The following is a 27272-nucleotide window of genomic DNA, read 5'->3' as shown; positions in this document are numbered from 1 at the left end:
GCGGAGATAGAGGTGAACCCTCAAAAAGACTTACCTTTTTTTGGTGAGCATTGGAGCGTCGTTATTGCATTTGCCATTTCTTGCCCGATTCTCTTAACACAGTGGATGTGGGATCGCGCGTCCAGACAAGAAAAGAACGCGCGCAAATCAATTGGAAATGCTCGCTAGGGGGGGAAAGAAAAAGCAATTGCCCGTCGCCACGATTGCTGACAATTCCCTACAGGTAGTAGATTCACGTGACACGCGTGAATTATAAAAATGCTACTAGTATCATTTTTTGTGTATGTTTATCGGATTAGTTTTAAATAAAACGGGAGCTTGTAGAGAGGCTTTCATTGACCCGAATGTATGGTTGTCCTGTAAAATCGGTTAGCATTATTTGTTTCGAATTTCGGCTGCAAAAGAAATGGAAAAAAACCAAAAAAAAAACTGACAGGGAAAGATTCGAGATGTTGCTGTAAAAAACGATGAGTAAGGAAACAATGCAAATCAAATCCCATGCGAATTTCAAAAGTAGAATTTGAAAGGCGGCACGTGCTCATGAATATTCAAATGGTCTCTCTGTGCTCGTCCACACTGCAAGTATTGAAATGGTCTCTGGGGGATTGCCTCTCATTTGAATTCGGGGTGGCACCGCGCACCGCAATACCCGCACCGGATCGGCTCGCCCACACCGCTAAACCCCATTTATTCACGATTCGCACCTCACTCGCCATCTATCCGCAGTATTGAAAAGCTTTGTCGCTATCTACCGATAGATGGCTTTTGATACAATAAATTAGAGTCCATAGGAACAATATATGTAATCGCAGTCTGAACCATTGGCTATAACAAGAAAAACAATACAATTCCTTTGATTCTTTAAAACTTAAACATTTTGAAATCGTTGATTCATTAGTGATCTCCTTAAAAAAAAAGGTTGCACCCGTCAAGTTACTCAATATCGAGCGTGGGTCCTTGGTTGCATTTCACTGTTGCAGACATCTGAAACATGAAGCACGATAAAACAATCTAGAACGCAATCTGTAAATGTGAAATTTATTTTTTACTGTGTCCTTGCGAGAGTCTTGAAACAGTAGCGACTAAACAGAAAAGATATCATTCTTTGATAGGAGAAGTTGGCTGCATTCAAATAGGCTAGCCCTGTAGCAAGTCGCACAGTCTGGAACCATTTTATTTATTTTTGTTTTTCGAGACAACGTTGACAACACGCATCTCTTCGTACTCAACTAGACATGTGAAAGTTTACAGTGTATTTAGCAAGACGAATAGAAAATAAGACGCAAGAGAAATAGGCAAAGAGAGAAGAATGGGGGGGGGGGGGAAGAAAGAAAAAAAGGCGAGATAGAATGCCACGCCCAGGCTGAAACGACCACTATAGACTTTGCAGAGTGAGGAGACATGCAAACTGAGACGACACGAGAGATAGACTCAGCTTTTATGGCTTTTACTCGTTCATCATCGCCCATCCATTCCAGCCTATTAACCGCGGATTACAGACGCGCCAAGCACAGCGCCCCCTATCAACCACCAGCGCCCGTTGCCCATTGCCAGAAGAAGAAGACACGTCTATAATATATATTTATATAATGTCGAATGGGACGCGTAGAGTAGTACGGCGTATAGTTATACACATACACGGACGACTGTTACAAGCGGCGGATCTTGGCGCATCAACACTCCCGTTTGCCCGCACATCTCCGCGCCACTGCAAATCTGGAACAGCGTTCGGCACTTAAGGCAGACATATACACGCGAATGGGCAACCACACACTGTAAAAAATCTAGATGGATGTACAGACGCAATCCCCCCGTTGTCTCTTTCTTTTTTTTTTCTCTTTCTTTTCTATAGTGCTGGGTGTGTGTCACGTGATCAGCCATCAACTTGTAGTACAGTGCAATAGAATCCCGCCTACATTACGTGATTAAATTCCCATGAAGAAACGATTGGAATTCATGTGATCATCATACGGGACCATCATAACCATAGCGCATCATATAACCCGCCATTTATTGGAGGGGGGGTGCAAAAACAAACATTACAAAACAATCTAAATGTAGTACAACCAAATTTAATCGTGTACATAGACGCGGCCATTTCTGTATATTAGTTGGAATCAGGAGCGTAATAGTTCAGGGTTTGAAGAATTGTTCTGATTGTGCCGCTCACATTTCAAAATGAATACGTCCCTCTTGATGAAAAGAGATTCGTGTAGCTTATTGCAATATTATATATAAACATCACCTTCAATAACACGGTCTATATAGCCTAACTAAATGGAAGAGTTAAACTGGTACGTGGTTGGTTCTGCCTGGAAGGCATTCACGGTTCATCTGCCGATTTCTCTTGGTCTGCACGCATTGACCTACTTGAGACACGCTATAGGGCAATCAAACGTTGTAAATGACCACTTGAATGTCAGACGAGAAAATGGCGAGGTGAAATTCGCCGTATACCACGCACTTAAACAAGAAAGCGAATCACAGCCCCGTTTACGAGTTGATCAATCGGCTAAATGTGACGAGGCCAAAACCAAATTTACATGCGCCGAAATTGCCCCCCTATATTCTTTGCTCTACTTCAGATGCCAACAAAAACATGACATGCATTCAAAAACGTAACTTTTTGGTTTTGAAATCAACGCGTTCCATGAAACACACACTCGCCCCCGCTTCATTGGCTTATTGGAGCAACAGCACAGAATTGATTTACTGAGGAAAAAAAAAATAATTAGTCGTGGAATGTCACGCAGGTATTGTTTATATATACCTAAAGTATTGAATAGCTTCTGGCATATCGAGAGAGAGAAAAAAACAAACAAACAAAACAACTCGTCACATCCGCCATTACAAGAATTTGGGTTTTGTGCTGGCAGGCGACTGTCTAATGAAGTTGGGTCCCGAAGATGGATTTTTTTTTTCTTTTGTTTTTAAAGACAAAGTTGCGTTATACTGTCACGAAATGTCGATCACTGGATAGAACAGGTTACGCGTTTGATAAATCATCACATTCGGCTCTCGTGCTGATTTTTCATGATATTGAAGTGCAACAAACGGGTTATATCCATTATTATTTTTTTTTTTCGCTCTCCGAAGAAGCCCATCCTGTTGCAAACAAAACCAAACACTTGTTCGTGAAACAAAACAAAAACAAAACAAAGCCAAACGTTTGTGTCTAGTGTAGTTGTATACAACAACACCATTTTTTTTTTGCCCCGACGAAATCGATCTCGGGTCGGATAGGGTTTCATTTACCGCCCGTGGCATCCTGCAGCGAACGAGCCACTTGTTCCAGGTCGTCGTTTGTCCTTCCGCACGAGAGAACATTTGAGAAGCGATGACGTCGAACTGAGAGAAAACGCAAGCCCATGGCGATTTCAAGTCTGGCCCAATATCGAAGTGTATAGCCTATTTGTATTGGACATGTGAACGACGTTAAGAAAAAGATGGAGTCATACATTCTTGTGAATGGCGATACACCCGTAGATTCTATACATCGGCTGATAGAGTTGCCTTTCTTTTTTTTTAATTAAAAAACAAAAAAACTTACTTTGATTTTCTCTTTGGCAGTTTTTCTTTGTGGTGAATGGGGAGTGTTCATGTTTACAAATAAGCCCGCTCAGCGAAGATGACATAACTCGTGTCCCTAAATAGCCACGGAGTTTTCAGACGGGCAGGATCGAGCCAACGCGGAGAGAGAGAATAGAGTCCGCATGCGGCCATTCCGCATCACCACACACACACATATATATTATACATGTACGAATTTGTGTAAATCAAAGAAAGCTCCTTCATCCCTTGTTTTGTTTTTCATACGGGCTGGAGAATACTCGACCCGGCCGATGAGATGCACTAAACAATACTGGCCGAAAAGGCCGTGATAGTTTTATCCCACTTCTTACGGGTATATATATTTGCATCAGCCGCAATAAATGCGTCCCATTCTTTTTGTCTTTTTTTTTTTACGTACGGACATGCCAAAGGCAATTGCTGCGCTTTGCGGGGCTCTCTTGGCCGAGCCTTCTGATAACAGCAAAACGCATCAGCCTTTTGTTCACGTCTGATTATCGCGTCAGTTGTATGTGCGCATAAATTTGGCGAACCAAAGGGACAAGAGAGACACGGACCTAAAGAAGAAATAGACAATCGGCTATGTTGAAAATCAATATACTATATTATTTATTTTTTTTTTTTGGGGGGAGGTCTGAAAGAGACGGCCATTAATCGCTGTATATGAGTATCCAAATATCGACCGAAGCCCAATCTTTTTATGGTGCGTATAATTACATGCATAATGGATGTATTGGATATGTATGCGCCCTGTGTCGTGTAGATGCAGACGCATGCTGTGCGTGTTATGCAACGTTAGTCGGGTCACTTCATCTCTAAAGAAACCTTTTTGCTCTTCATGTTGAAAATACGTATCTATTCTGTATACATGGAATAGACATTTTAAGAAAAATTTCTTCTCTGCTATTTGGTCGTCTGTCAAGTCCTTTTCATCGCTTGTCTGCATTTGTTGCATACCACATTTTTGTACACCGGTGCGCAATTTTGCCCTACACACATCGCCGTACGGTATGATAATGCACCGGCTTTCATTCTCGTATTTGGTGCTGACTCGAGGCCATTCGCGACGAGCCGAAAGATGTTGGATGGAACTAAACTTGACTTGTGGCCGCAGTTCTTATTGCCTTTCGTCCAGCCAGTGGGACATTGTCGACATCAGCACAAGCTCTTGTTTCAGTTCAGAGCGAATCTTCTTCCTATATACGAGCTTGTATATGTATAAGGGAAGTTGTTTGAGAGGTAAACAAAAAAAAAGAAAAAAGGGCCAACAGAATGCTGGATGGTCGAAATTTATGATCCCCATTACGTTCCATTGGATTTTCTATATTTCAAGTGAATGACGGCCGTTTTGGTGTGTTTCTTTTCCCGGTTCTTTTTATTTCCCCTCGTTGCTTTTGTTTCAGGTTTCTTGCGACCAAATAAGAAATCCTCAAATAGTGCTGATGCTCAAAAAATGGCGCGACATTTCTCTTGAATTTTTGCGTCTTTCCTTAAGTATTTTCAGATATACCGGTGCAATCAAGCGTTCCAAAACTAGCTAACGTATATTTGTCCCAAAAAAACAGGTTTGTGGACTTATCAAAAGGACTTGAACACGAAACTTTCTTTATCAAAGCCAACTGCTCTTGAGATAAAGAAATCTTTCCAAAGCTTTTCTTACCTATTCTATATAGCGCGCTCCACCCGCTTTCTTCGAAAACACTGACCGAACGCTTTAATTGATGGGAATAAAAGGCTTATCAAAGCTTTAAAACAGTTCACCGGGGACGAATCATCCATCTTTTCTTTAGCCGTTTTGAACAGCGTTTTGTAACATTGAATCAACTCTCTAACTCTTGTGTTTTTAAATGGCTCAAAATAATGCTGCATATAAGTACTGTACGCCTGTGAAGCGTTGAAACAAAAACAACAAAAAAAAAGCGAACAGAATTGCGTTCAAATAGAAGCCAAGTGTTATAGAGTTAAAGGAAAAGCGGTAGCCTTACAAGAAAGAAAAGAAAAAAGAAAATGAAATGAAATTGAAGGAGGTATAGGACGGGAGTGGGGCGGGAGTCAGGGAGGTGGCATAAGCACACGAGGAATAAGGTAGATGGCATGGATTCACTCCGGTTGATTCAGTCGGTTGGCGACTTCCAGTCCAAACACAACGGGCTACTGCGCCTTGTGACCCACGTTTTCACGTCGCGTATTTGCATCGCTTGTTTTGATTTATCCAGCTGTGTTATTACGGACGGAATCGATCCGTCGGCTTTATAGTGATACGGTGAAAGCCCCTCATTTAGTTTGACTGTCATCGTATATAGCTATAGGCTATATACACCGCAAACAGTTTATTCGTTCGTTAGACTATAGTCTACTTTGAACGGTGTCTGACGACACAGCCGAATTGCGAAATGTGGCAAATGTAGGCTACTGGTCGCTTCGCTTCAGTGCCACCTGTTCAACACGATGAACGTTGTAAATCAATCGGCACGACGGCCAACAGTTCGCCCCGAATCGTTCAGCCCACCCCATCGTTCACAATTTCGTCCGTCTCAGTGCGTGATTGCGATTGGCCGAGCGTTTCGGCCGAAGTGGTCATCTATTCGGAGCCATGATCAGAGCCGCTTTCGATTCGATCGTCAGAATCAAACGCCATTTAGGCAAGATTTCGTAGTATAGAAGTGGACAACAAAACAAAACAAAACGGGCATCAGGAAATGCTGGATTCTCGGGGCAAACATCTTTGATCGCCGTTCAACTATACTTTTCTCCGTCTTTTCTCGAAATTATTCCGCGTGCTGAATTCTCTTCGTTTCAGCAGCCGTGAGTGCTGTCTTTGTGCTGCTCTCGCCTGCTCCTGCAGCAGCAGCAGCAACGATCGTAACATTCGAATACGCCACTTTGGCTTGTGGGCGGCCTATTTTTATTTCGGCTGTCGGCTGTCCCGTTCAAAAAGATTGTCGTCTTTTAGGCGAGATAACAGAGTGAACGACCTTCAAGGAGTATAATAGAAGAAAATAGGAGGAGGTGCATTTTATTGGACGGCTTCAGTTTTTCCCTTGATTGCTGAAAGGGAAGCAGTGATGGGCATGAGGAGTCGATTTGAAAACCAACACGTTTTACAACTGAGCTGTGTGACAGTGATAGAAGCTTCGATTGACCCGGAGCATATAAATAAGACAAGGGCTTATAGACGATGACGTGACTCGGCCCTCAACACTTGACAGGTTATAGTCTATACTACTCGAGGTATAGCCTAGCAAGAAAACAAAGAACAACAGAAAACGGGCTGCTGCGTCGACTGTGTTACGGCTCTCGCCTTATCGCATTGCAAAAGGCAAAAGTTTTCATCAACTGTATAGCCTAGATATACATAGGCGAACATTGAACCATTTTTGTTGCGGTTGTTGTTGTTGTTGTTGTTGTGGTTTTAACGGTTGAAAAGCCTCGTTCAGCTCTCTTTCTCTCTTGAAATTTCCATTTTGTTTTTTTTTGTTTTTTTATAAATTTATATTCTTCGGTTCTTGCTTGCATTTAACCTTTCGTTTATAGTCAGAGAGCACTACCGAAAAGCATGCATAATCATGAGGTGGCACCGACTACGCAGTCGAATCCCGGTGGCAGTTTGTTCCTTTTTTGAATTCAAAATCAAAGCAAAAAGATACGCACCGTAGATATACACGCTACGTCGTGTATTTATATATTACTACACGAGCTCGCATAGCGATAGACGGACATCTGCAGCAGGTAGCAGCAAACGTGCAAAAAACAAACATTTGAAATATTAGTAGGCCTATTAGCCTACCCATACAGCTTATATATATTAGGTCTAGTAGACCTATATAGTATATAGGCCTATAGCTATAATAGTGCAGTCGCCGCTGTACAAAACGGTACACGAAATGGTTCTGGGTCGTTCGCAGAGCATCGATAGTGGCACGAGTAATCGTCGTCTACGTGATTCCAGTCTGACGGCCTGTACCGAGTTACTGTTGGGCACCATGGAACCGGTGAGCATGTCAGCAGCCGCTTCTTCCGCAGCCGTTGCGGCTGCGTTGTCGGTTGATCTCGCGGCCGTTGTGGCCGGCTCCGTGTCGTCCGTCCCGACGGCAAACAAACAATTGGACGCCGGTGTGTTGGAGCTGTCGCAATCGGGAGAATCGGCCGAAGTCATCCGACACATGCCGCATCACTGGATGAAATCCGACGTGGCCGCCACCATCCGCAACATACACAACAACAAGAAAGCAACCATCCGACAGCACTACTATCCAGAGGGTATGGGCCGGCAGATGTATAGATTGCTGTATATGCGTTTAGGATTAAAAACAAGCGGAATTTGACAAACAAACAAATTCCGAATTGTTTCAAAACAAAAACAAAAACAACACAAAACAAAAAAAAGTTGGGAAGAATTTGGTTATTAGCTATAAACATATTGCAACTCATATTTTGCATGGGTTAAAGGCGGCTGGGGCTGGGTGATTGTAGTAGCCACAGCACTGGCGCTCACCATCGGCCACGGAGTTCAATTGGCCATCGCTGCTCTGTTGCCGTGGCAAATCCTTCCGCTCAACGTCAACAGCATCCGCCATTCACACACGTGGCCCCTTCTTGCTTTGCATTCCAGAGGTAGATATATTGTCTCTAAATGTTTTTTTTTTATCCATTTGGTTTTTTAAAATAGGGTTTTAAGGTTTTTATTGCGGTTGCTAATTTAAAATGATCCGAATGTTTTCGGTAAAAGCTGATTAGTCAATGTGCTTTTGTTGTCGCATGGTAATTTTTTGAATACTAGACTATCATAGAATAGTGACGCCTTTAGTGCTGCTGCATACCGGATGCGATTCATTGACGCTTGACCATCATCCGGTTGTGAATGGGTTGAATTTCTAAAGTGAAATTTGTTTGTTGTTCTATTGACTTGCCATTGTCGCAGAGCTGTCATTGTTGACACACAAAAAAAGGCTCTGCAGTATAAGTCTAGTCTAGTCTAGTCTACACCACATCACACACTCCATTGTGAAGTGTGTCTCTTATATTGTTAGATAACGCGAGTTGCACATCCAACCGTATAGCCACAAGCTTTCCAGTTTAAGTACCTAGGCTGTTGAGAACAATTGGTTTGGTCGAAATGTACTCGACATTTAAAAGACGTTCTTTTTTCTTTTCATTTTTTCTTTAGAAAGTCTTTCGTTTTTCCTTGTTTCGCTCTCTCTCTCTCTCTCTTTCTCTCCCTCTTTAAAAGGACGATTGCGATGGAGAGGCATTGACTGGAACTTTTCTTTCAAATTCATATAGAGCCGTTGTCTCGTAAGTCCTTTAACGACTCGCAATCTATATTGTATAGCTAAGCGCCTGATTTATTGCCATAACGAATGGCGCTTCGGATCGTTGATTGACTCTAATAATAAAGAAGTTGGCCACGAAGAGCTTTTTTCTGTGGAGCGAAAAGAACTTCGATGGCCGCACAGTTCATCGTCAAATAAATAGATGCAATTCACTAATGGGATGCCAATGTGGACGCACGCACTCCGAACGGAAACAAATCACTGGTTGGCTGCCAAAATAATTGATTTCGGAGGATTCTCTTTCCAAAAGAAAAACAGCCCAAGTTTCAATTATAGAACGCGGACACCTTTAGGTCTAAGGCTATACTCGATATAGAAGGCTATTCAAAAGTACAAGTATTATGTACAGTAAATTTAGTGGATTATCGGGCCAAACATTAACGGTCGTGCCCAGTTAAATTGCTGGATCGTTTATGTTTTACGTGCTGTATACAGCGTGAGCCATTGCTAAACAAGTTAAGGGCAGACGGCGGTCCTCACAAGTGGCCGACCGCTATCAGGAAGACGAATAATTTATGTGACACCGAGTTCCATCATTCTAACTGTAGTCTGTATGGGACATACCCCATGAAAAGGGCGAGATGTAAAAATGGATACTAGCAAAGAGAAAGACATCCCAAAAATCCACGAATAGCGAAACCACTTGAATAGAGAAATTGTAGAGAACACGTCAGCCATCTTGAAAAAGTCGGTTGGAACCTTTTGCTCTCACCAAAGAAGGATCACAGGTCGAAGACGAAAGAGCTTCGGTGAATGTGGTGTCCTAATGGGGTTCCCTAATGTTGTTTCACTGTACAAATGCAACGTCAGCACGGGCTGGACAACAATGATCCGTCTTTGCCTTTCCATTTGCCATCCGACAATATTGACAGGGGGATGTTCTTCTTCTTGACTGTATAAATACCATATACAATAGAAATACTTAATTCCATGGATTATGTATGAATCATTTTTGAGAAGGGGATAAAGCGAAGCCAACATAAGGTGACCACTTTCTCGTTAGAATATTATATTATAGCGTGTCATCGTGCGTATGGCCGCTATAAAGAAAATAATCCGACGGACGCATTGTCCAGGCACGTGCGTTTTGATTTTTTATTTATTTTTTCTCATTTCGTAGTCACGTCTCAACCATTCGGCATGACTGTTCTAATTAAGTCGAACATTGAACCATGTCCAATGAAAGTTGATTTGTCATTTCTTGTTTAAAGGACTTGTCTTGGTGGACACGCTGAAAGCAGAGCCCATTCCTTCAGGTGGAGTTCGTTCTACACGTGTTGGCCGTATATACCTGTCAGATGGTGCTATAGTCCTTTTTTAAAAAAACGAGATACGAACAAATCAAAGAGATAAGCTATAATGCTAGAATCATTTCCAAACAAGTTTTCGATCAGTATATAACCTCTGCAAAACTATATATATAGACTATACGCCCGCCATCCGTATATTATTATATACAGTTTTATTTTGTGGGGCGACGTGTGTTCGACCTGCCTGACTGAAAAAGAGGGGCCGATAGAAACATTACAATGCGCAATATATACAGACTATATCTACTCTCTCAGAAAACTGCACATCCAAAGCCGGATCGGATGAACTCGAAGGCAGGGGTGGTGGTGCAATATGGAGGGCGGAATCTATTTAGTTGAAGATTGTATAGTTGTCTAGACTGCCGGGGCAAGTCCTTCTATATATACGTAAAGGCACACACACACACAGACACACACACAGACACACACACAAAAAGGGAAAATGTCTTCATAAACAAAGCTGAGTTGAGCTGACTTTTTATAGAGACAGATATTATTGGATAGAAAATTGGGAATCCGCACGCGTTGCACGGCGTGACTGAAAGACGATATAAACTGTATAGAAAGAAAAAAAAAGAAGGAGGGTGCGAGAGTCATAGTGTGAAGAAGATGGTTAAGCCTGGCTATTGTGTACTATATACGTATGATGGTAAAAGTAGGACCAAGCCAAAACGCTCTTTGTAAATCCAGCCTGTCATCGCTGGCCGAGGTTCTTGTAACGGGCCATTGGCCGGAGCAATAGAGATAGAGCAATAATAGAAAACCTCATCAGCCCCCTGCATCTACGTCATCCACGGTGTGCTGGTCGTCACAGTATACGATGCGAAAGTTATCTTACACCTTTTTTTTTTTTTCTTTTTTCGACGTTTCTTCTTTAGATCATTTTCTCCTTTTTATTCTTCTCGTTTTTTTTCTTCTTTCTTTCTTTCTTGGCTGCCGCTGGCCAATTGCTTTACTATATATACACGCCGTTTGAGGTCTATTCGTTCAATTTTCCGGCCTTTTGAATTCCCTTTTATTCCTATCTGAAGATATCTTCTCTTTGCCTTTTTTCGTTTCCATTTTCTAAAAAGAGAGACCCATCCCCAAAAAATAAAATAAAAATAAGGTGCTGATGATGAGATACTATTTAATCATTTTATTCCTAGCCTTCTCCTTCTCCTTCTTTCTTCTTTTTAATGTCCTAGATAGTTATCTGAAAGGACGGTTGCCGAACCGCCATTATAATGAAATCAGCAAATGCTACAGGTGTTATCCAACCTGTTTAAATGTCTAGATAGTCAAGATTTTTAATTGCCGTCCTTGGGGCAGCAAAACTCGTACAAAACAAAAACAACAACAAAACAAAAAGGAAAGATTCTCAAACACGTAAATTTTATTGTTTCATTGCAAACTGCTGTGCGCATTGGTATTTATACTGTAATAGAGAGTTTCGAGAGGAATTGCCAATAGATTTCTGTTGCTGTCGACTGTTCGGGACATGGCGACGTGCAAGTGGTGGTGAATAATTCTGGCCGATCGAATCAGGGTTCTCTCGCACGAAATTGAGTGACAGTCACGTTTGGCCGGAAATTTCCAAGGTGTGAAAGGTGCACGGGAATAATTAAATACTTGGGCTTTTCTTATGGAAAATAGGAGGAAAGACTTGAGCAATGCCAACCTGTTTGAGCTGAGCCGATTGCAAGCGATAACGTAATTCAGTTGTACGTCCACATCTAATTTATTTTCTGTGTTAACTAAAAAAAAAACAAAAAACAAAAAAGAAAACAAAAAGAGAAAATACTATAACCTATACGGATGAAAACAGTTTGTATTTTTATTTATTTTTATTTATTTATTTTTATTAGAAAATTAAATTCAAGAACAAAATGGCCATGGAAATCGGGGTCCCAGGGAGTGAACCAAAAACTGTTGAACGAAAAAAAAAAAAAAGAAAAGGCACAGCTGTGACTATAACGCCAGCAAAACTTTAGTGTTACAGCACGATAGGTTATTGGCTTGTCCTCGATATAAACATACAGAAATAACTGCGACGGCTGATTCTGCAATAGAGCCCATCTTTTGCTATACCGCAAGGCCCTTTGCTTTCTCTTTAAAAAGAAAAATTGGAAGGGTGGAGGGGACGAGGGGTTTGGGGGGGCGTTAAAAACGAGAATTGAACAATACATTTCGAAAAAGGAAAAGATTGCAGCAGATAACACGTCCGATTTCACGCATATTGAAAATGGTCATTCTCATCCGATTTCTTTTGTTTTAAAGGTGCTGGCTTTCGGTATCACACCCCAGTTGCGATTTCCAATGTCATTCTCATCGTGATTGTACGCTTCTTAACTCTTTGTCACGGACGGGTATAATCACGCGGGACGCAACATATTTCCATCGTGGGTTATGGAGCTGCGCGTATCATATGTTCTTTTTCGTTTTTACCTATATTGAAGGCCAATCGTTTTGAAACACATTGAACCGACAGAGAAAGGCAGTCTGAAATGTAGGTGAACGCCGTAACTGGAATAACGTCGCTATATCAAATGATTATCAGGTCGAGAGTCGTCAGCATAGAGCCGATTCTCCCGCCCCAACCAAATCGAGAGGCTTTTTTTAAATAGACATCAAACAGTTATCCAATAACCTATTTGGAATGGAATCAAACTCTTGTGTTATAATCGGCAGCATGTGATGAATGTTATTTTATGTATATATTCTATATATATATACGTAAAGGCTATAATAGGCTAATGTTATATTTGACCAGTCTTCGCAATAACAAGCGGAGATGCGGGCAATTCTAAATCGTGTAGAACGGAAGTGAGAAGCAGTTGAGTGAGAAGAGTTGCGTGACGGTATTTCACGATGACTCACGAATTGTTTATTGTTAGCCATTATTTGTGGCAGATGCTGTTTATTTTTGTCTTCATTTTTGCCAACCTCAACCTCTTTGGCTGCCCATGTAGCAGCACTGCAGCAGCAGTATTCGTCATTCTTTATTGGCCAATCGTCCCGTTCCTCTGCGTATATATGATAACCATTCCCTGATGGTCGTGTTCGCTCCATAGTTCGCATCGTCCGTCCTTATTTTTAACTTTCTGATTGATTGTGCATGCGCCATACAGGAGCAATGAGACGTGTCCATTTATTCAAACCCCAAAAATAAAACAGCATTTTAAAAAAGGGAAGGTTTTTCTTTTTATTTGATCACATTGGCTGCATATAGAAGACAGTCCACACTTATTACTTGTATAAATGTCTGTATTATATTAAGTATAGTCTATTTTTAGCAACGATTTTTCTATGCCAGCTTATCTACAAATATTTCAGACATGAATCAGGTGCATTTCGTCTATGCGGGTAATCCTCGTAATCTAATTAAAGGAAGGAAAAACAAACAAAGAAAATTAATGCAGACCCTATTAGACAACACTTAACTTTGTTGTTTCTTCTTCAAGTCCGTTCAAATCCATGGAATGTGAAAGTCACCGTGCACTTAAGCGCGTTCATATAGCATTTAGGATATGTCTTGCTTTTATTCGTTGAAAAGAATAGCTGACGATGATTCTTGACATTAGTCTTTATATATAGGGGTGAGCAGTGAAACATGTTTCTTTAAGGCAACAGCTGTCACATTATTGCTGTTATTCTTCTTATAGTCGACTATTGCTTTTCGTATTGGCCTCCAGACATAGTCGTCGTTTGTTTTTTGTTTTTTGTTTTGTTTTTTTGGCTAAAGCCACCAGACAAAAGTCCGTTTTTATATATATCGGGGGCGTCGTAGCAAATGGGCCATTGTTTTGCCACTCAAGAATTTACTCGTGGTGGGGACGCATCGCAACCGAGCTGGAGGAATGACCCTGCTTTAAGAAAAAGAGTTGTAATAGCCTATATAGTCTTCTATATAGAAAGGAGACCGAAGAGAAGAGAAGCTATTTGTGATTTATATATCTGTAGTAGGCCCTTTTTCTTTCTGGCTTTTGCGTTATATCCAGCATAACTTTGTGCTATATCTCCAATGGCGTTTGTAAACACGATATAGCTTAACGCGCGTATTAAGATTAAGCGCACTGCTGCGCATTGTCTATATATCTATACGGCCAGTGCTTTACGTGCAGGACCACCATCAGTATTACGTACACAGAACGACGTGAGCATTTAACAATGAAAGAGCACTGGCCATCTGGGGGAAATCTATATCGATCAATCACCAGTGATAGTTGTTACAGCATCAGGATAGCCTATATATACGTTATAACCTATACTCGGTTCCGAGTTGTTAATACGGATATTGTCGTAAGGTATTAGACTATACTATAACCTGTGTTCTTATATGCGCTAAATGGGTTCAACTTTGAGCTGTAATGGCCGGTATAACGTCATTCCTTTGGAGGACACTGACGAGGAAAACGAAGGCGTTCCAGATTGTTAGAATTGCACACTTTTCGTTGGGTTGCTCCAGTTTCGTTTAGCACGGTAGAGTGGCTTCTATATATTGCCATCAAAAGACTCGCTTTCTATATTACCATCGCCCAGCACAAGTTGGATCAAGTAAAAACGTGATTCCTTCGCGGTTAACTGCATCGTTGAAGCCATAGCGAAAGTGAAACACAATAAACGACAGGGGGAAAAAGAAATAAATAAACAAACGAAAAGAAAATTGCTGCTTGATCAAAAACATTTGGGAAGAATTTGACCGCAAGCCAAGAAATGTAAACACGAACAGTACAAGATTCGGACCTCATTTCGTTTTGCATCGTGATTTTGGTTTTCTTTGGTCTATTTTCTTCGAGTAGCCTAGGCTATTTGAGATTTTTGTTTCTTCCTTCTTTTCTTCATTCTTCAACAGCGAAAATTTCATCCATCAGGGATCAGATCAAGGTTCTTCTTGACCAATGTATGCCGAGATTGGATTAGGCCTAAGACTGCTGTATATATAGCTGATGAGTTAGATTATTATTGGAGTTATCCAATCGAATTGGGTGATGTTGACTGTTTGAGACGTTCCATTGTTGACGTACCTCTTTACCGCAAAAAAAGCCTTCGGGTTGGCCGTTGCTGATCTAACAGACGCCGATTTCCCGAAGGTCCGCTCATTTCTCCTGCCTTCGGGCGAATGACGTCAACAATTGACCGATCATCTTTGGACTGGTTAGACTACCATCTGATACGACAGACTATACGGTGTCTGATAAGACATAAGCAACTTGAGACCCGACTTGATCATATCTTTTTCATTTGTTTTTTAAGGACAAGACTGGAAAGATTTTGTATAGACTATATACTCATCCAGGCATTTTAAAGCCATAACTCTGGCGATTATGGAGCTTTGCGTTATTCAAACAGATTACGTAACATCCGAAACGTTGCGGCTTCAAATTGTTTCTTCCAAAAGCTTCAGGTATTATACATATTTCATTGAAAAAGCGAAAGAAACTTTGAGTAAAGATTGCCTCGGGCTTTTCTTAGGACAGCTTGATTTTTTAAGAATTTTTTTTTCCTCATTTACAACCACATCGTTGCCGTACAAGCGAAACGAGAATTTAATCAAAATTATATAAAGAAAAAAAAAAAGAAAAAAATGCAAAAGAAAAAAGTCCCAATTTGGGTGTGTAATTGAAGCTTTCTATCGTGTTCTCGTGGTCTGTTTATCTTGCACATCGCGATGGCGAACTGAGTTGGAGCCGTTCGCTAGTTGTGTTTAACGAGTTGCGTGTAACACGATTTTGGAAGCGTGGCATTGCGTGTTGCGGTGCAAACAAACGCCGTTTATCAATTTGCATGTCGGATTGAACCCTCCATCATGTAGCTCACGAAAAACTGATTTGGCCAGTCTTTTATACCCTTGCGGACAACATCACTGTTGTTCAACCAACTCGTTAGCCTCTCCAAATGTGCTCCAAGTATAACCGAATGCAGCAATTGATTCTCTTTTCTTTCCTATTACATATACAAAGCACAGCAGTTGTTGTTTCCTCCTCCTCCTCCTCCACCCACCCTGCACGCGAGAAGGCAGCAAGGCTAACACTCTTCTCACGTTCGATCGTGTAGCCTAAAGCGTTTTGAACTCGATTCTTATTTGTATAGACTTTTAACCGAGTGAAAATTCCCAAAGAAAAAATCAAAGAGAAACAGAAAAAAGAAAACGAACTGTAGTATCATAGGCTCTCCGCCCTTGCTCCCGCTTCTCTATTCGACATGAGACGTGTATATGTATATAAACGAAAAGCAGGCAACGAAGAGAAAACGGGTCTATTAACATGTGCGCACTTGGCTTTTTTTTCTTTTTCTTTCTTCTTCTTCTTTTCTAAAATCGTCGTTGATTAGACCACACGTAAACTGAGCACAATGAACTGGAAAGCAGAACCCATTTTTCATCTGATTTTCGACCTGCTGTGCGCACTAGACATGTTCCTGTCTTTATATACGTATAATATTCATTTGCCGGAATGATTTGAAATCGTTGCTATATAACCTACGGCGTAGTAGGCTAACTTCTGTTTTCTGTTTTCAAACCATATAGTGAAGAGGAAAGGGGCGAATGCTACACGTAATGGTGTGCTTCTGCTTATACGATTGAAATGAATTTATTCTGTCTGTATCGTCTACTTGGATGGTAGACCTATAAACTCAACAGAAAGAAAACACATGATCTGAGAAGAATCATAAAAAAGAAAAGTGGCCATTTGTGGTATTGAGCCGTCGAATTGGGTTAACGTTCCTCCAAATTGCAAGTCAGTAAAAAAAAAGGGGGGGGAAAGAAAAACGAAACAACCGTTAATTCGTTGGAAACACGTACCGTTTGCAATTCGCTGCTGCTGTCTCTCACCCGGCATTTCCTGCGCTCTATTGTTTAGCAGCTGAAATATAATATAGCAGGTTTTGGTTTCCGGGCAGAGAATTATATACTTACCTTCTCAAAATTGAGTAGTTTAAGAAACATCTGCTGTTTGATTGCGAAGATCAGCTATCGTGTGAATCAGAAATTATTCTTTCAAAGTTTGTTTCATTACATTTCAAGAGATGTATACTGTAGATCCCTTTGGCCATTGACATAACACTACATCTGGTTAAAACCTGATTCTTCGTAGAAAACGTACCAAGAACAGTGGGCGTATTATTTACAGTGTACCGTATGATTGCTCCTTTCCACATTTGTTTTTCAGCAGCTATTCGCAAAAATGACGAAGAGGAGGCGGAAGAATGATGTGAACTCAACGAGAGTGTAGAAAGAAGAAAAACGAAAATGGCCGATCCAAGAAAGAAAAACAAATGGATTTTTCTCAGATCGGATGTCCGAATGTTTATATCTTTCCTCTCTATCATTGCATCCGCTTCCGTTCCATATAAATCAAGTGAGCCCTTGTGCATTCTCTTTGCGACCGTTTGCGACAGAGACTAGTACTTTTACAATGTTCAAGTGCATGCGTTATTTACGGCCGAAAAGAAAAGAAATATCCAAGTAAAGACTTGAAACAATTGGCACGTCAATATCAAGCTTCCTATACACATTCAGAAGAAACATTTTTCGGGGAGGAGGCGACTCATGTTTGTGTATAGATGTACGAGACAGGCAGAAAGGGAGAGGGACCGTTCAGATGTACGAGAGTTGGCTATAGAAATCGATTTGGCCCAACCGAGAGAGCTTTCGTGTTAGCACAGCAGCTATCCGGCCGTGTGATTGCTCCCAATCCGCTATGTTTTGTTTTTTTAGCCATTATACACGAGCGAGAATGCAGCTGCCTTGCCCTTCTCTGTATTTGTTCACGTAACGGATTATTTACAATATCATCTCAGCCTTTGCAAATCAATTTTTTCCCTGAAATTTAGATTAGGCTACACGAGGTTAATGATAGCATTTATAGGGCAGCATAAATGGCTGTTGACGTGACAACACACCTAGACTACTACGTAGCCTAGTCTACGTTATAGTGACACACTAGTCTCAATTTCGGTGGCCTTTGATTTTTCTTTTGGTAATTTACATGCAGGCGATATGTCACTGCGATCTGCGCATATAGGAAAATTCACCAGCTATGGTATGGTTAAACATGACACAACTAATATGCTCGACGAATTCCAAAAAAATTCAACAGATGACACGTTGAGTGATTGTGTTCTGTTTAAAAGAAAAATCTGTTTTGATTCGACAAGACACATTTTTCTTTTTCTAGTCTAATCGTTGAATTTCAAATTATTGTGGAAAGTAAAAAAAAAACAATTAAACAAAACAAAACAAATTCATGGTTTAATATCCGTCCTCTTTATTTAATCTTAGGCCCATACCACCAACAATTGAACACTGCATCCTTCTTCCTATAACTAAATAACTGAAACGGAAATTCTAATAAGATATTATGGTAAATAAATGTTTCGTTTACGTGCATAGTCTACGTATGTACATAAAAAAAAAAAAAGAATGGAAACAAGGCCGCACTAAGTAGCTGCTGTGTATAGCCTGTAAGTGGCAGCATTGACTGGCAGCCTTGTTGCCCAGCTAACGGAAATATCTCGTTTCCTCTAGACTGAACTCAATAGACTGACATATCCCGTTAGCGCAAACCATTATCTATGTGGAGCCTTGCCTTTGGAAGCGACACAGTTCATTCGTTCAAGTCAATTGCCACGGACTGAACTGTGACGAATGATGAAAACGTCGTGTCCATTTCTCCGTCTTCGTATATCAAAAAGAATAATCGAGAAATCACTTGGAAAATGTAAAAAAAAAACACAAAAAAAAAACAAAAAAAAACAGGACTCCCCCTCTGCTCTGGATGGCAAACGCTTGACCGATTGATTCTAAAGACGGAAATTCGAGTTTTTGAAAGCCATTCCGGTATTAGGAATCCAACAGATTATCAACAAAACTTTCCGTCCCTATACAGAGTAGTCTAATAGTTGCGCTTCATCTCACTTGTACTTCATCCATCAGACAAGAAAGTTTTCTTTGTTGACGGAGAGTTTTCTTTCTTCTTTGTGTGTGCTGTGTGTGTGTGTGTTTCCTCCGATAGGAACTGATCAATTTAGTAACCCCACACTGGTCAATCTAATCGATCCAGTTGCCTTGCTCTTTCCATCTCTCATCGCTTCATCTATTAGTGTTTATCGGAGGAAAAAGTCCGTTTAAACGAATAGATTTGTTCGCAAGATGATTCACGTGACGAAAAGGATTTAATTTTGACGTTTAACTGAATTTGAACTCTGATGTATATTGCTGAGCTCGTCGTCTTGCATCATAAATTTGTTAGTCAACGACCGATCATTTTAGTTCCCATTTCATAATGCGACGTCCGTTATTGTGATGCCGTCATGTGCTGTGACATTTGTGAAATCTTTTACTTTGATTGACGTTTCAGGTGCGCTGGCTGCCCTCTCGCTATGCGTGGCGTCGTTGCTCTCGCCGGTGATTGTCGCCTGGTGCCGGCGCAAGTCGACCAGACTGACGGCCGTCTTCGGTGGGCTTCTAGCTGCGCTGGGACTGCTTTTCACTTCTTTCGCCTCCCAGTTCCATCAGCTGTTTCTCAGCTATGGATTAATTCTCGGTAATGGTCACAGTTGAAATACCAGTTTGCGGTTGAACGATGGGTCAATGGAACTGATGCTTATAAGGCTACACATATTATACGCAACGCATCAGTTCATCGCAAGAGAAGAGAAAAGGCAGAAACGTCGTCGGAATAATTGCGGATCCTCAACTGATATATGTTTTCCTTTTGATGAACCACAGGAATTGGAGTGGGTTTAACCCGTGACACGGCCAGTTTAATGGTTGGCCAGTATTTTAAACGACGCAGGGAAGCGGTTGAAATCGCCCTAGTCGGGTCTTCCGGTGTCGGTTTGGCCCTTATGACCGTCTTCCTTCACACAACGCTCGGGTATAAATATGGCTTTGCGCTATACCATCTAGCCTTTACTGTATATTATTCTTCTATTTATTGCGAATGTACTGTATATACCATTTACATTTTCTCTGCATTAACGACGTTCGAATTATTTCTCTTGAACTAATCTAGTGCCATAGGTTGGCGCTTGGGTCTTCAAGCTGTTACCGGCCTTGTTCTCGTTACGTTTATCCTGGGTTCCTGCTACAGATCGGCATCTCTTTACCATCCACAGAGAAGGGCCATCCTCCATTTGAAGAACCAAAGAAAGAAGGTATTATACGCAACCAAACAGCTGCGACTGCAATCGCAGAACACTTCTGAAAAATGGTTTCATCTTCGACAGATTAAAGAGAAGAACAAGCACGAAGAGAAGCCACCCTTCTTCGATTTCACGTCGCTCAAGTCGCGCACTATTCAAACTATCATGGTCTCAACAGCTTCTATAGCAGCCGGCATATACACGCCTCTTATCTACTTGGCTAGTTCATCTGAGTTCTTTTTTTCCTCTTATTGGCGTTTAAACATTTAACTGACGTTCAACGATCGTTCCAATTCGAAACAGGGCTACGAAACGGAGAAGACCCAGGGTCGAGATTCGTCCATGTTGCTCCAGGTGTATATGGGACTTGCCTGGACGTTGGGTTGCATAGCTGTTGGGCTACTCATCGTCCGAGAACCGGCCGAATGCAAAATCGGGCGTCAATATCTCTGCCAAGTAACATAACTAAAGTCTAACACAACATTTTTGGTTCGTAACACGCGTGATTTAATCTAGGCGGCAGGATTTTTGGCAGCCTTGGCTCTACTTTCACAGGCAGTGGTCTCCACGCCATGGTCGTCCCGGCCGTCAATTGCCCAACAACCAACAACGGGTGGCCATCACGGTCTCTTTTGCTGGGTTTACGGTAGGCTATACGTATACAAAACATTTGAAAAGATATTAGGCTATGCCTCGTTGTATATACATAAATGCATGCTAGATTGCACATTTAATGTTTTATACGTATTATATACCTTAACCGGTATATGTTTGTTTCAAATATGTACAACAGGCTTCGGATTGGGCGCGTACCATTATGCCCTTAAAATGTTCGTCTATCAGCGCGTTAGAGCCCGAAACTTTGCCCGCGCATGGAGTTTCGTCCAGGCTTCGCAAGCACTACCTCTAGTCTGCGGCATTCCTTTGGCGGGTATATGCAACTTGGTTATATCATATAGACTATAGGCTACTTTTGCGGGCAGTCATCGATGTTATAGGCCTGTACATAATAGCCTATACAGTATATATATAGCTTTACTTTGCGCATGCAACAAATGTTTCATTTCGAATCTGTCATCACACATTCCTGAATTCCTTCTTCTATATTAGGGGGCTACATTTCAATGATTGATTTGCGCATTGAAGAAAGGTAATGCCAATAACTAACATGTTGCAAACCCTTTCGTATTCGTATAGGTTTCTTAAGTACAGAGTACGGCCAAGAGGCACCCTATTATGCCAGCAGTGCGTTTGTGTTGAGTGGCAGTTTGGCGCTGTTCGTCATAGATTTGCGGAAGTATGTTTTGTCGAAGTCACATTCCCACAAGCACCAGCACAGAAAGAAAGCCCGAACGCCAGTTGGAGGAAATCGACCACGTACACCTAAAGTGGCCAGCGAACCGAACACCGACGGCACGGGAGGTGGGGCTAGTGGAATAGTCGGGGAAATTTGTCGCGTAGACATCGATGGGATTGAGGTCCAGCCAGAAGAAGACGAGGACGAAGAACCCTGTCCACCATCTTGCAAGGTTTTGAATTGATTCATTTCGTGGTTTCTTTCATTTGAAGTTATATAATAGTCTACCAAGAGATTTTGGTTTGTTTCCCAATGTTAGAGTCGCATTCGAAGAGATTCTTTGGCTGATGAAGAAATCCACCTTCCACCGCTAACTCTTTTGCAACAAACGTCTTTGGTACTGGCTCAATTAGGAGAGTTACCTTATGGAGCCGGTGCAGCCGAATTAACCTGCATCTCCGAAGAAGGCATTGCCGATGTAAGTTTATTGACATCATTGTCTTTATTATTTTGACTGCTAAAGAATCGAAAGAAATTGTATAGTCTAATCTGTAACAATGTTCGTAAACAGATGGACATTCCTGATCACTTACTAGAAGAATTAGATTTTGCTGCCGATTGCATCACTTCGTGCGATAAGGTAACCTGTAAACATTTCAAGAAGAAAATTGCGAAAATCATTTGCGACGAACCATTTATTTTCAGGTTGAAAACTACCTGATGCTAAGCGAATACGAGAACAACCTCATTCAACATTCTTCATCCTCCAATTCTGATCGCAAGCATCGAAAGTCATCTTTTTTCCGACAGATTGGCCAGACTTTCAACGGACGTTATGGAAACAAGGGTGGATTTTGCGAGTCGTCGTGTCATCACACGACAAATGCCACCAATCACGCCGGACATGGAAATCTTCGCTTATTTAGTAACCAAAGCGACGAACGGGACCACACCGATTCACCATTGAAAATGATCCAAATTCATGAGAATAACGAGGCTGAAGGCCGAGTTTGAGAACAGTTTCGATCATTATTTTCCTTTCCGTTTGTCAACAAACTCTTAATTTAAGAAATTTTCATTGTTTGAAATGTTGATGCGTAAATCGGAAAACGATTTGACCCTCGTCAGCAAATTCCTCGTGTAGCCACATAGCTCTATGCTGCACAGTATGGAGGTCCACGTATGATCGTACATTTTGTGCGATATACCGGTTACGTAACCGACGTTTCATAGCTAAGGAACCCGCTACGTATAATGCATAGCATTTGCTTGTCGACTGTAAGGAAGATGTGCTTGTCGATGTAAAGATTATAACGAAATTAATGTTCATGTATGATTGTTATACTTATTTATTTTCAGAACGGAACGAAATGAATCAATCACGAGTCAACTGAATACAGCAAAAGGTTCATTTAAGCGTATTGGCATCCTAAATTGATGACAAAGGCATGTATAGTGTGCGCCAAACGAATTTAAAAAATGGAGACGTTCATTAAACGCATTTATAAAAATTTGTTGGATTTCAATAGGAAATTTATAAAACAGTTTTATTTGCAGAAAAAAAAATTTATTGAAATAGTTATTCCCTCTTGATTCGCCAATAAGGATATAGGCTATATATATCAAATATAAATTTATAGGATAAATTTTCCATATATATATTTTTTTTCCCTTTGTGATTGGAATTTTTAAATTACGTGTTACTACGGAACACCGTTTGATCAATTTTTTTATAAACAACTCTTATCGCTAGCTGATCGTTTATGTAGCAAATAAATAGCTAACTAGCATTGCCATCTAACGGTAAAAAATGACACTAATAGGAGGGATTTGAATAGACCACGCCTTCAACGAAGGAGGAGTCCACTACATATTGAATTTATCGATCGATTGTTAGACCCATTTCGATACGCTACTGTACACTCAATGGCGGCATGGCGGCGACGTGCATTGAAAGTTGGAACTTGGAAGTGGATGCATGTGCGACTTCCAACTTGATTTGGCGTTGCATGTGGAGGCTTCGTTGGGAATGATAATGTATTAATAAATTAGGGTATGAAGCAATTAGTAATGCAATAATATCTCAGTTAGTTCGCAGACTGGTCATTTGATGATACGTGTGAGCAGTGGTAGTGCTTGGGTGCCTCGAGAGGGAATCGCAGAACATAGCCATAGAGCTAAAAGTAATATAAGATTTTTAAAATTGTTATTTGATTTTGTGTTGTTTCTTGTTTCAGCAGTAGTATGTCCTTCAACAATCTGTCTTGTCCAACCATGGAATGAGTCGCATACAACTAAGTCAACCAAACGGGGCAGCAACAATTAGTCGGCAATGGAATTAGTCGGTGGAAAACAACACATTCATTCCTAAGGATGGTTTTGAGTTTATCTATGCTTATTGTATGTTTAATTTTTATCACTATTATTTTAAAATTAATATCTGAGGATTTTCTTTATCATGATTGAAATTTGTTATGTTTTCAGGCCAACTGGAAGGATTCCTCATTTTCACAGAACTTTACCATTTTCATGGTATACTTAATTGCTTGTTGGTGGATTGTCACTTGGCATCATTTGTATGGTACAGTAAATTTGCACATTATTTCTTTTAGTTTTTGTTTGCTATTATCTGTCTCACAATGTTTGCATTTCTTCAGGTATGGTCCATATCAGCAGTGTTATGATGCACTTCTTAAATACACCAATCCCTCAGAAAATATTCTAATTGAAATTATGGAAATTTCTGCCCTTCATGCAGAACTGCACAATGATGGGTTCGTATAAACAAGCTTGAAATGACAAACCAACAGTATTTTTGGTTTGGCTTACACATGCAGCTCTATGACATGCTGATGTTAGCTAAATTGTTATTAATCATAGGGGTAGGTAGTATGAAATGAAATATCTTCTCTTGGATGTTTGTGTCTTGTATTTGTTTGACATGACTCTTGATGCAGGAAGCTTTTCCTGCTTCTTACAAAAAGGGACATTGGATGCCTTAATGTCTAATACCAACCAAGTGTCATTGCAAAGATAGGTCAAAGATATATTAATATAGATTACACTCTGAGTGATGGTGACATATGGTAAAAAGAGAGAGCAGTATGAATATTTGCTGCATCATTTACTTCTATTATTTATATCTTCAAGGTACGTATCTTACTGATTTCTATTGGTTTTGTTTGTGGAAAGAATATCTTGAGCGGGAGAATTGGATCACAATTAACTAGATGTTTTACTATTTTAAATGAGTTTATCACAAAGAATGTTTTACTGATTCATGTTCTGTTTCTGTAATGTAGGTAGAATAATCGCAATGTCGTGGTAGTAATTCGCGAGAGATATGCCAATAGGGTTTCGCTGTTTTCAGTAACTGTATCAGCAAGAATGTTATACTGAAGCCCAATTATATTCCTTACTGTAGATTCGCAATCGTAATGGATTTGAAGAGTATATTGATGGAGTTTTGGTATAAAAAAGTACGTGTTCGTTGGAAGGGCACAGAAGAGTTCCGGATCCTTTTGCTATCGCAAATGTTATGGTATTATTTCACAAATCATTGAAGTGCTTATTTGGAACCCCTTGTTTTCTGTGGCCTTGTTTCCCCCTTGACTTATATTATTTTCTTTAACCCTTTAGTGCGTGTAAAACTAAAGGCTAAAAGAAGAAGAATGATTCAAAAACTGTGGGAGAGAATCATCAAAGAATTATACTCGTTTAGGTAATCCTTTCGGATTCGATTCGCCGTTTGTGCTGCCCTTTTCTGTAAAGCACTTCTACAGAGTGACGACTCGTCGCGAGTGCATGACATCCATATCGATAACGGTTTCCTGCGTAAAGACGAATCCGAGCAAGTCGTCACTAGTTTACAGCAACTCGGGCTCAACCTTCGGGTAATTTGAGATACTTTTCTGGACCTTTCAGAATATTATAATTGGCCAAAGTTTGATACGAGATTAATTGATACGTCGTCCTGTCACATCTCAAATTCTATGGTTTATAATTCTTTTTCTTTAACAGAGTTATTTTCCAGACAGTGGCTTTTCATTTCTATTGTCATACCAGCGATCAGATTTGATGTTTCGAATTGTTGTCATTTGGGATAATCTACTTCTCGGACAAGGTATCAAACTTCTCTTTTTTGTTGTTGAATGTATTATGTTGCCTAATATTCTATGTCATCATGTATGAAAATATTATAGTTTCTTTGAGACCGGATTTAATTGGGGCCGCTTCGCATATGGCTTCTTCGCGCACTGATGCCATTTAAAGACTCATCATAACGATTCCGAAATGGTTCGTCAGTTGCGCATTTACGGTCGTGTAGTAGAACCTCTTAAAGTTAATTGCGTTCTAGCATTCCAGTAAGATCTTTACTCTTTTCGCAATTTTTCCAACAGATTTCATTTCCATAAAGATGAAGTAAGGTCTTAGGTCGTGAGCTGGGTCTGTCCACAGTATTACTGGAATGTCACCCGTTTTCTGGTCCTGGTTATATATTTATATCTAGTTATATTATTATTCTTAAAACCCAGAAGTGTTCTTCACTTTTCAGGGGATTGATTGATGATAATTGTTGATTAATCCATGAAGAATGGATAAGTGGAGGGTAATAAAAGTTTAAAAATGTATTTCCTCGTGGCATTTTCATTCACGCATACGGAGCAGACGAATCATTGAAAGGGCCTTGCGTAGTCTAGCTGCACCCAGCCAGATACTAGTAGAACCCAAAACATTGTTTTGACAAGTACTGTCATATTTCGGTTGCAGGTTTTCACTAAATACCAAGTAAGTAAGTGGTTTAATCGTGTTAAATGTATGATTTTTCGATTCAAGTCTATTTAGGTGTCAGAACTGAAATTGTACTTTTAGAACTTTTAAAACACCGCATAGCTTTTATTAACAATAGTTTACTTTTACAACTATCAAAATCTGGTTAACCATTTGAAGGAGAACAAAGTTCATTTTTTAGATTTCCGGAATTTCAACTTCCGGTTTTAAAATACCAAATAACTCCTTATTTGTGGGTCTGTTTGATAAAAGATTCACATTTTCGTGATCCTCGTCTAATTTGGGGTCGATTCCATGTATAAACTCAAAATACCCCAAAATCGTCAAAAATCGCAAATATTCCTGAACTAGTTCATGAAAAATCGCGATTTTTGTCAAATCCGACTTTTAGTAAAAAAACAAATCATTCCCATCCCAAATTTAATAAGGATCACGAAAATCCTACTCATTTTGTTATGGGATCATTATTTCCTGAGATATTGGCTACTTCCGGTTACTTCCGGAAAATTTCCGTGACAATATGCAAAAAGTAAAAAATGAGCTTTAATGTTCTAACAATTTCAAATACTTTTCTCGCATTCGTTAGGGTGTGGTAGCTATTATTCCGTGCTTTTCTTGCTTTCAACACTACAGGCTGATCCTACGAGCTACGACAGTTTTGCCTACAAATGTTTTGCCGTTTCGTGCTGCAACTAGTAGTCTATTTTCTAGGATGCCTAAAATTGGAATTCAGCTATCAGAGATTAACAAAATTCAAGTACTTTAAAGCAAGTATTGTACCGTTCAACTTGTCACCTTGTTCTACATAAAAAAAATATATAATTTTTGGTTCTAGGAGGAAAC

The 27272-nt window shown here is 40.4% G+C and overlaps 1 protein-coding gene and 1 long non-coding RNA gene across 26 annotated transcripts in view; one reads left to right on the top strand and one right to left on the bottom strand.

Annotated features, from left to right (window-relative positions):
* Positions 1-26269, top strand: part of LOC116924737 (monocarboxylate transporter 2) — a 40756-nt gene extending 14487 nt beyond the window's left edge. The window contains exons 1-21 of one of the 25 annotated variants that reach the window (XM_045175349.1): positions 5677-7830; positions 8020-8184; positions 19555-19740; positions 19926-20073; positions 20212-20353; positions 20426-20560; positions 20645-20797; positions 20858-20987; positions 21135-21272; positions 21539-21870; positions 21958-22116; positions 22210-22278; positions 22344-23675; positions 23730-23821; positions 23879-24038; positions 24123-24219; positions 24296-24788; positions 24941-25007; positions 25063-25531; positions 25659-25761; positions 25841-26269. In XM_045175349.1, the coding sequence (XP_045031284.1) occupies positions 7455-7830; positions 8020-8184; positions 19555-19740; positions 19926-20073; positions 20212-20353; positions 20426-20560; positions 20645-20797; positions 20858-20987; positions 21135-21272; positions 21539-21870; positions 21958-22116; positions 22210-22278; positions 22344-22652 (2442 nt within the window). In that variant the 5' untranslated portion in view covers positions 5677-7454 and the 3' untranslated portion in view covers positions 22653-23675; positions 23730-23821; positions 23879-24038; ... (4 more) ...; positions 25659-25761; positions 25841-26269. Of the gene's footprint in view, positions 1-5676; positions 7831-8019; positions 8185-19554; positions 19741-19925; positions 20074-20211; positions 20354-20425; positions 20561-20644; positions 20798-20857; positions 20988-21134; positions 21273-21538; positions 21871-21957; positions 22117-22209; positions 22279-22343; positions 24039-24122; positions 24220-24295; positions 24789-24940; positions 25008-25062; positions 25532-25658; positions 25762-25840 lie in introns of those variants that run through there. The other 24 variants (XM_045175350.1, XM_045175339.1, XM_045175342.1 and 21 more) reach the window with 24 other exon arrangements.
* On the bottom strand, positions 795-1808 carry LOC123473841. The gene is made up of 3 exons (XR_006648161.1): positions 1639-1808; positions 1050-1569; positions 795-984 (listed from the first exon to the last, which is right to left on the bottom strand). It is a non-coding gene; the product is annotated as an uncharacterized LOC123473841 (long non-coding RNA).
* Positions 26270-27272: the final 1003 nt, after the last annotated feature.

The sequence above is a fragment of the Daphnia magna genome, linkage group LG6 (assembly GCF_020631705.1).
Source record: "Daphnia magna isolate NIES linkage group LG6, ASM2063170v1.1, whole genome shotgun sequence".
In the NCBI taxonomy this organism is placed as follows: Eukaryota; Metazoa; Arthropoda; class Branchiopoda; order Diplostraca; family Daphniidae; genus Daphnia; species Daphnia magna.
This window is presented reverse-complemented; position numbering and strand designations above follow the sequence as displayed.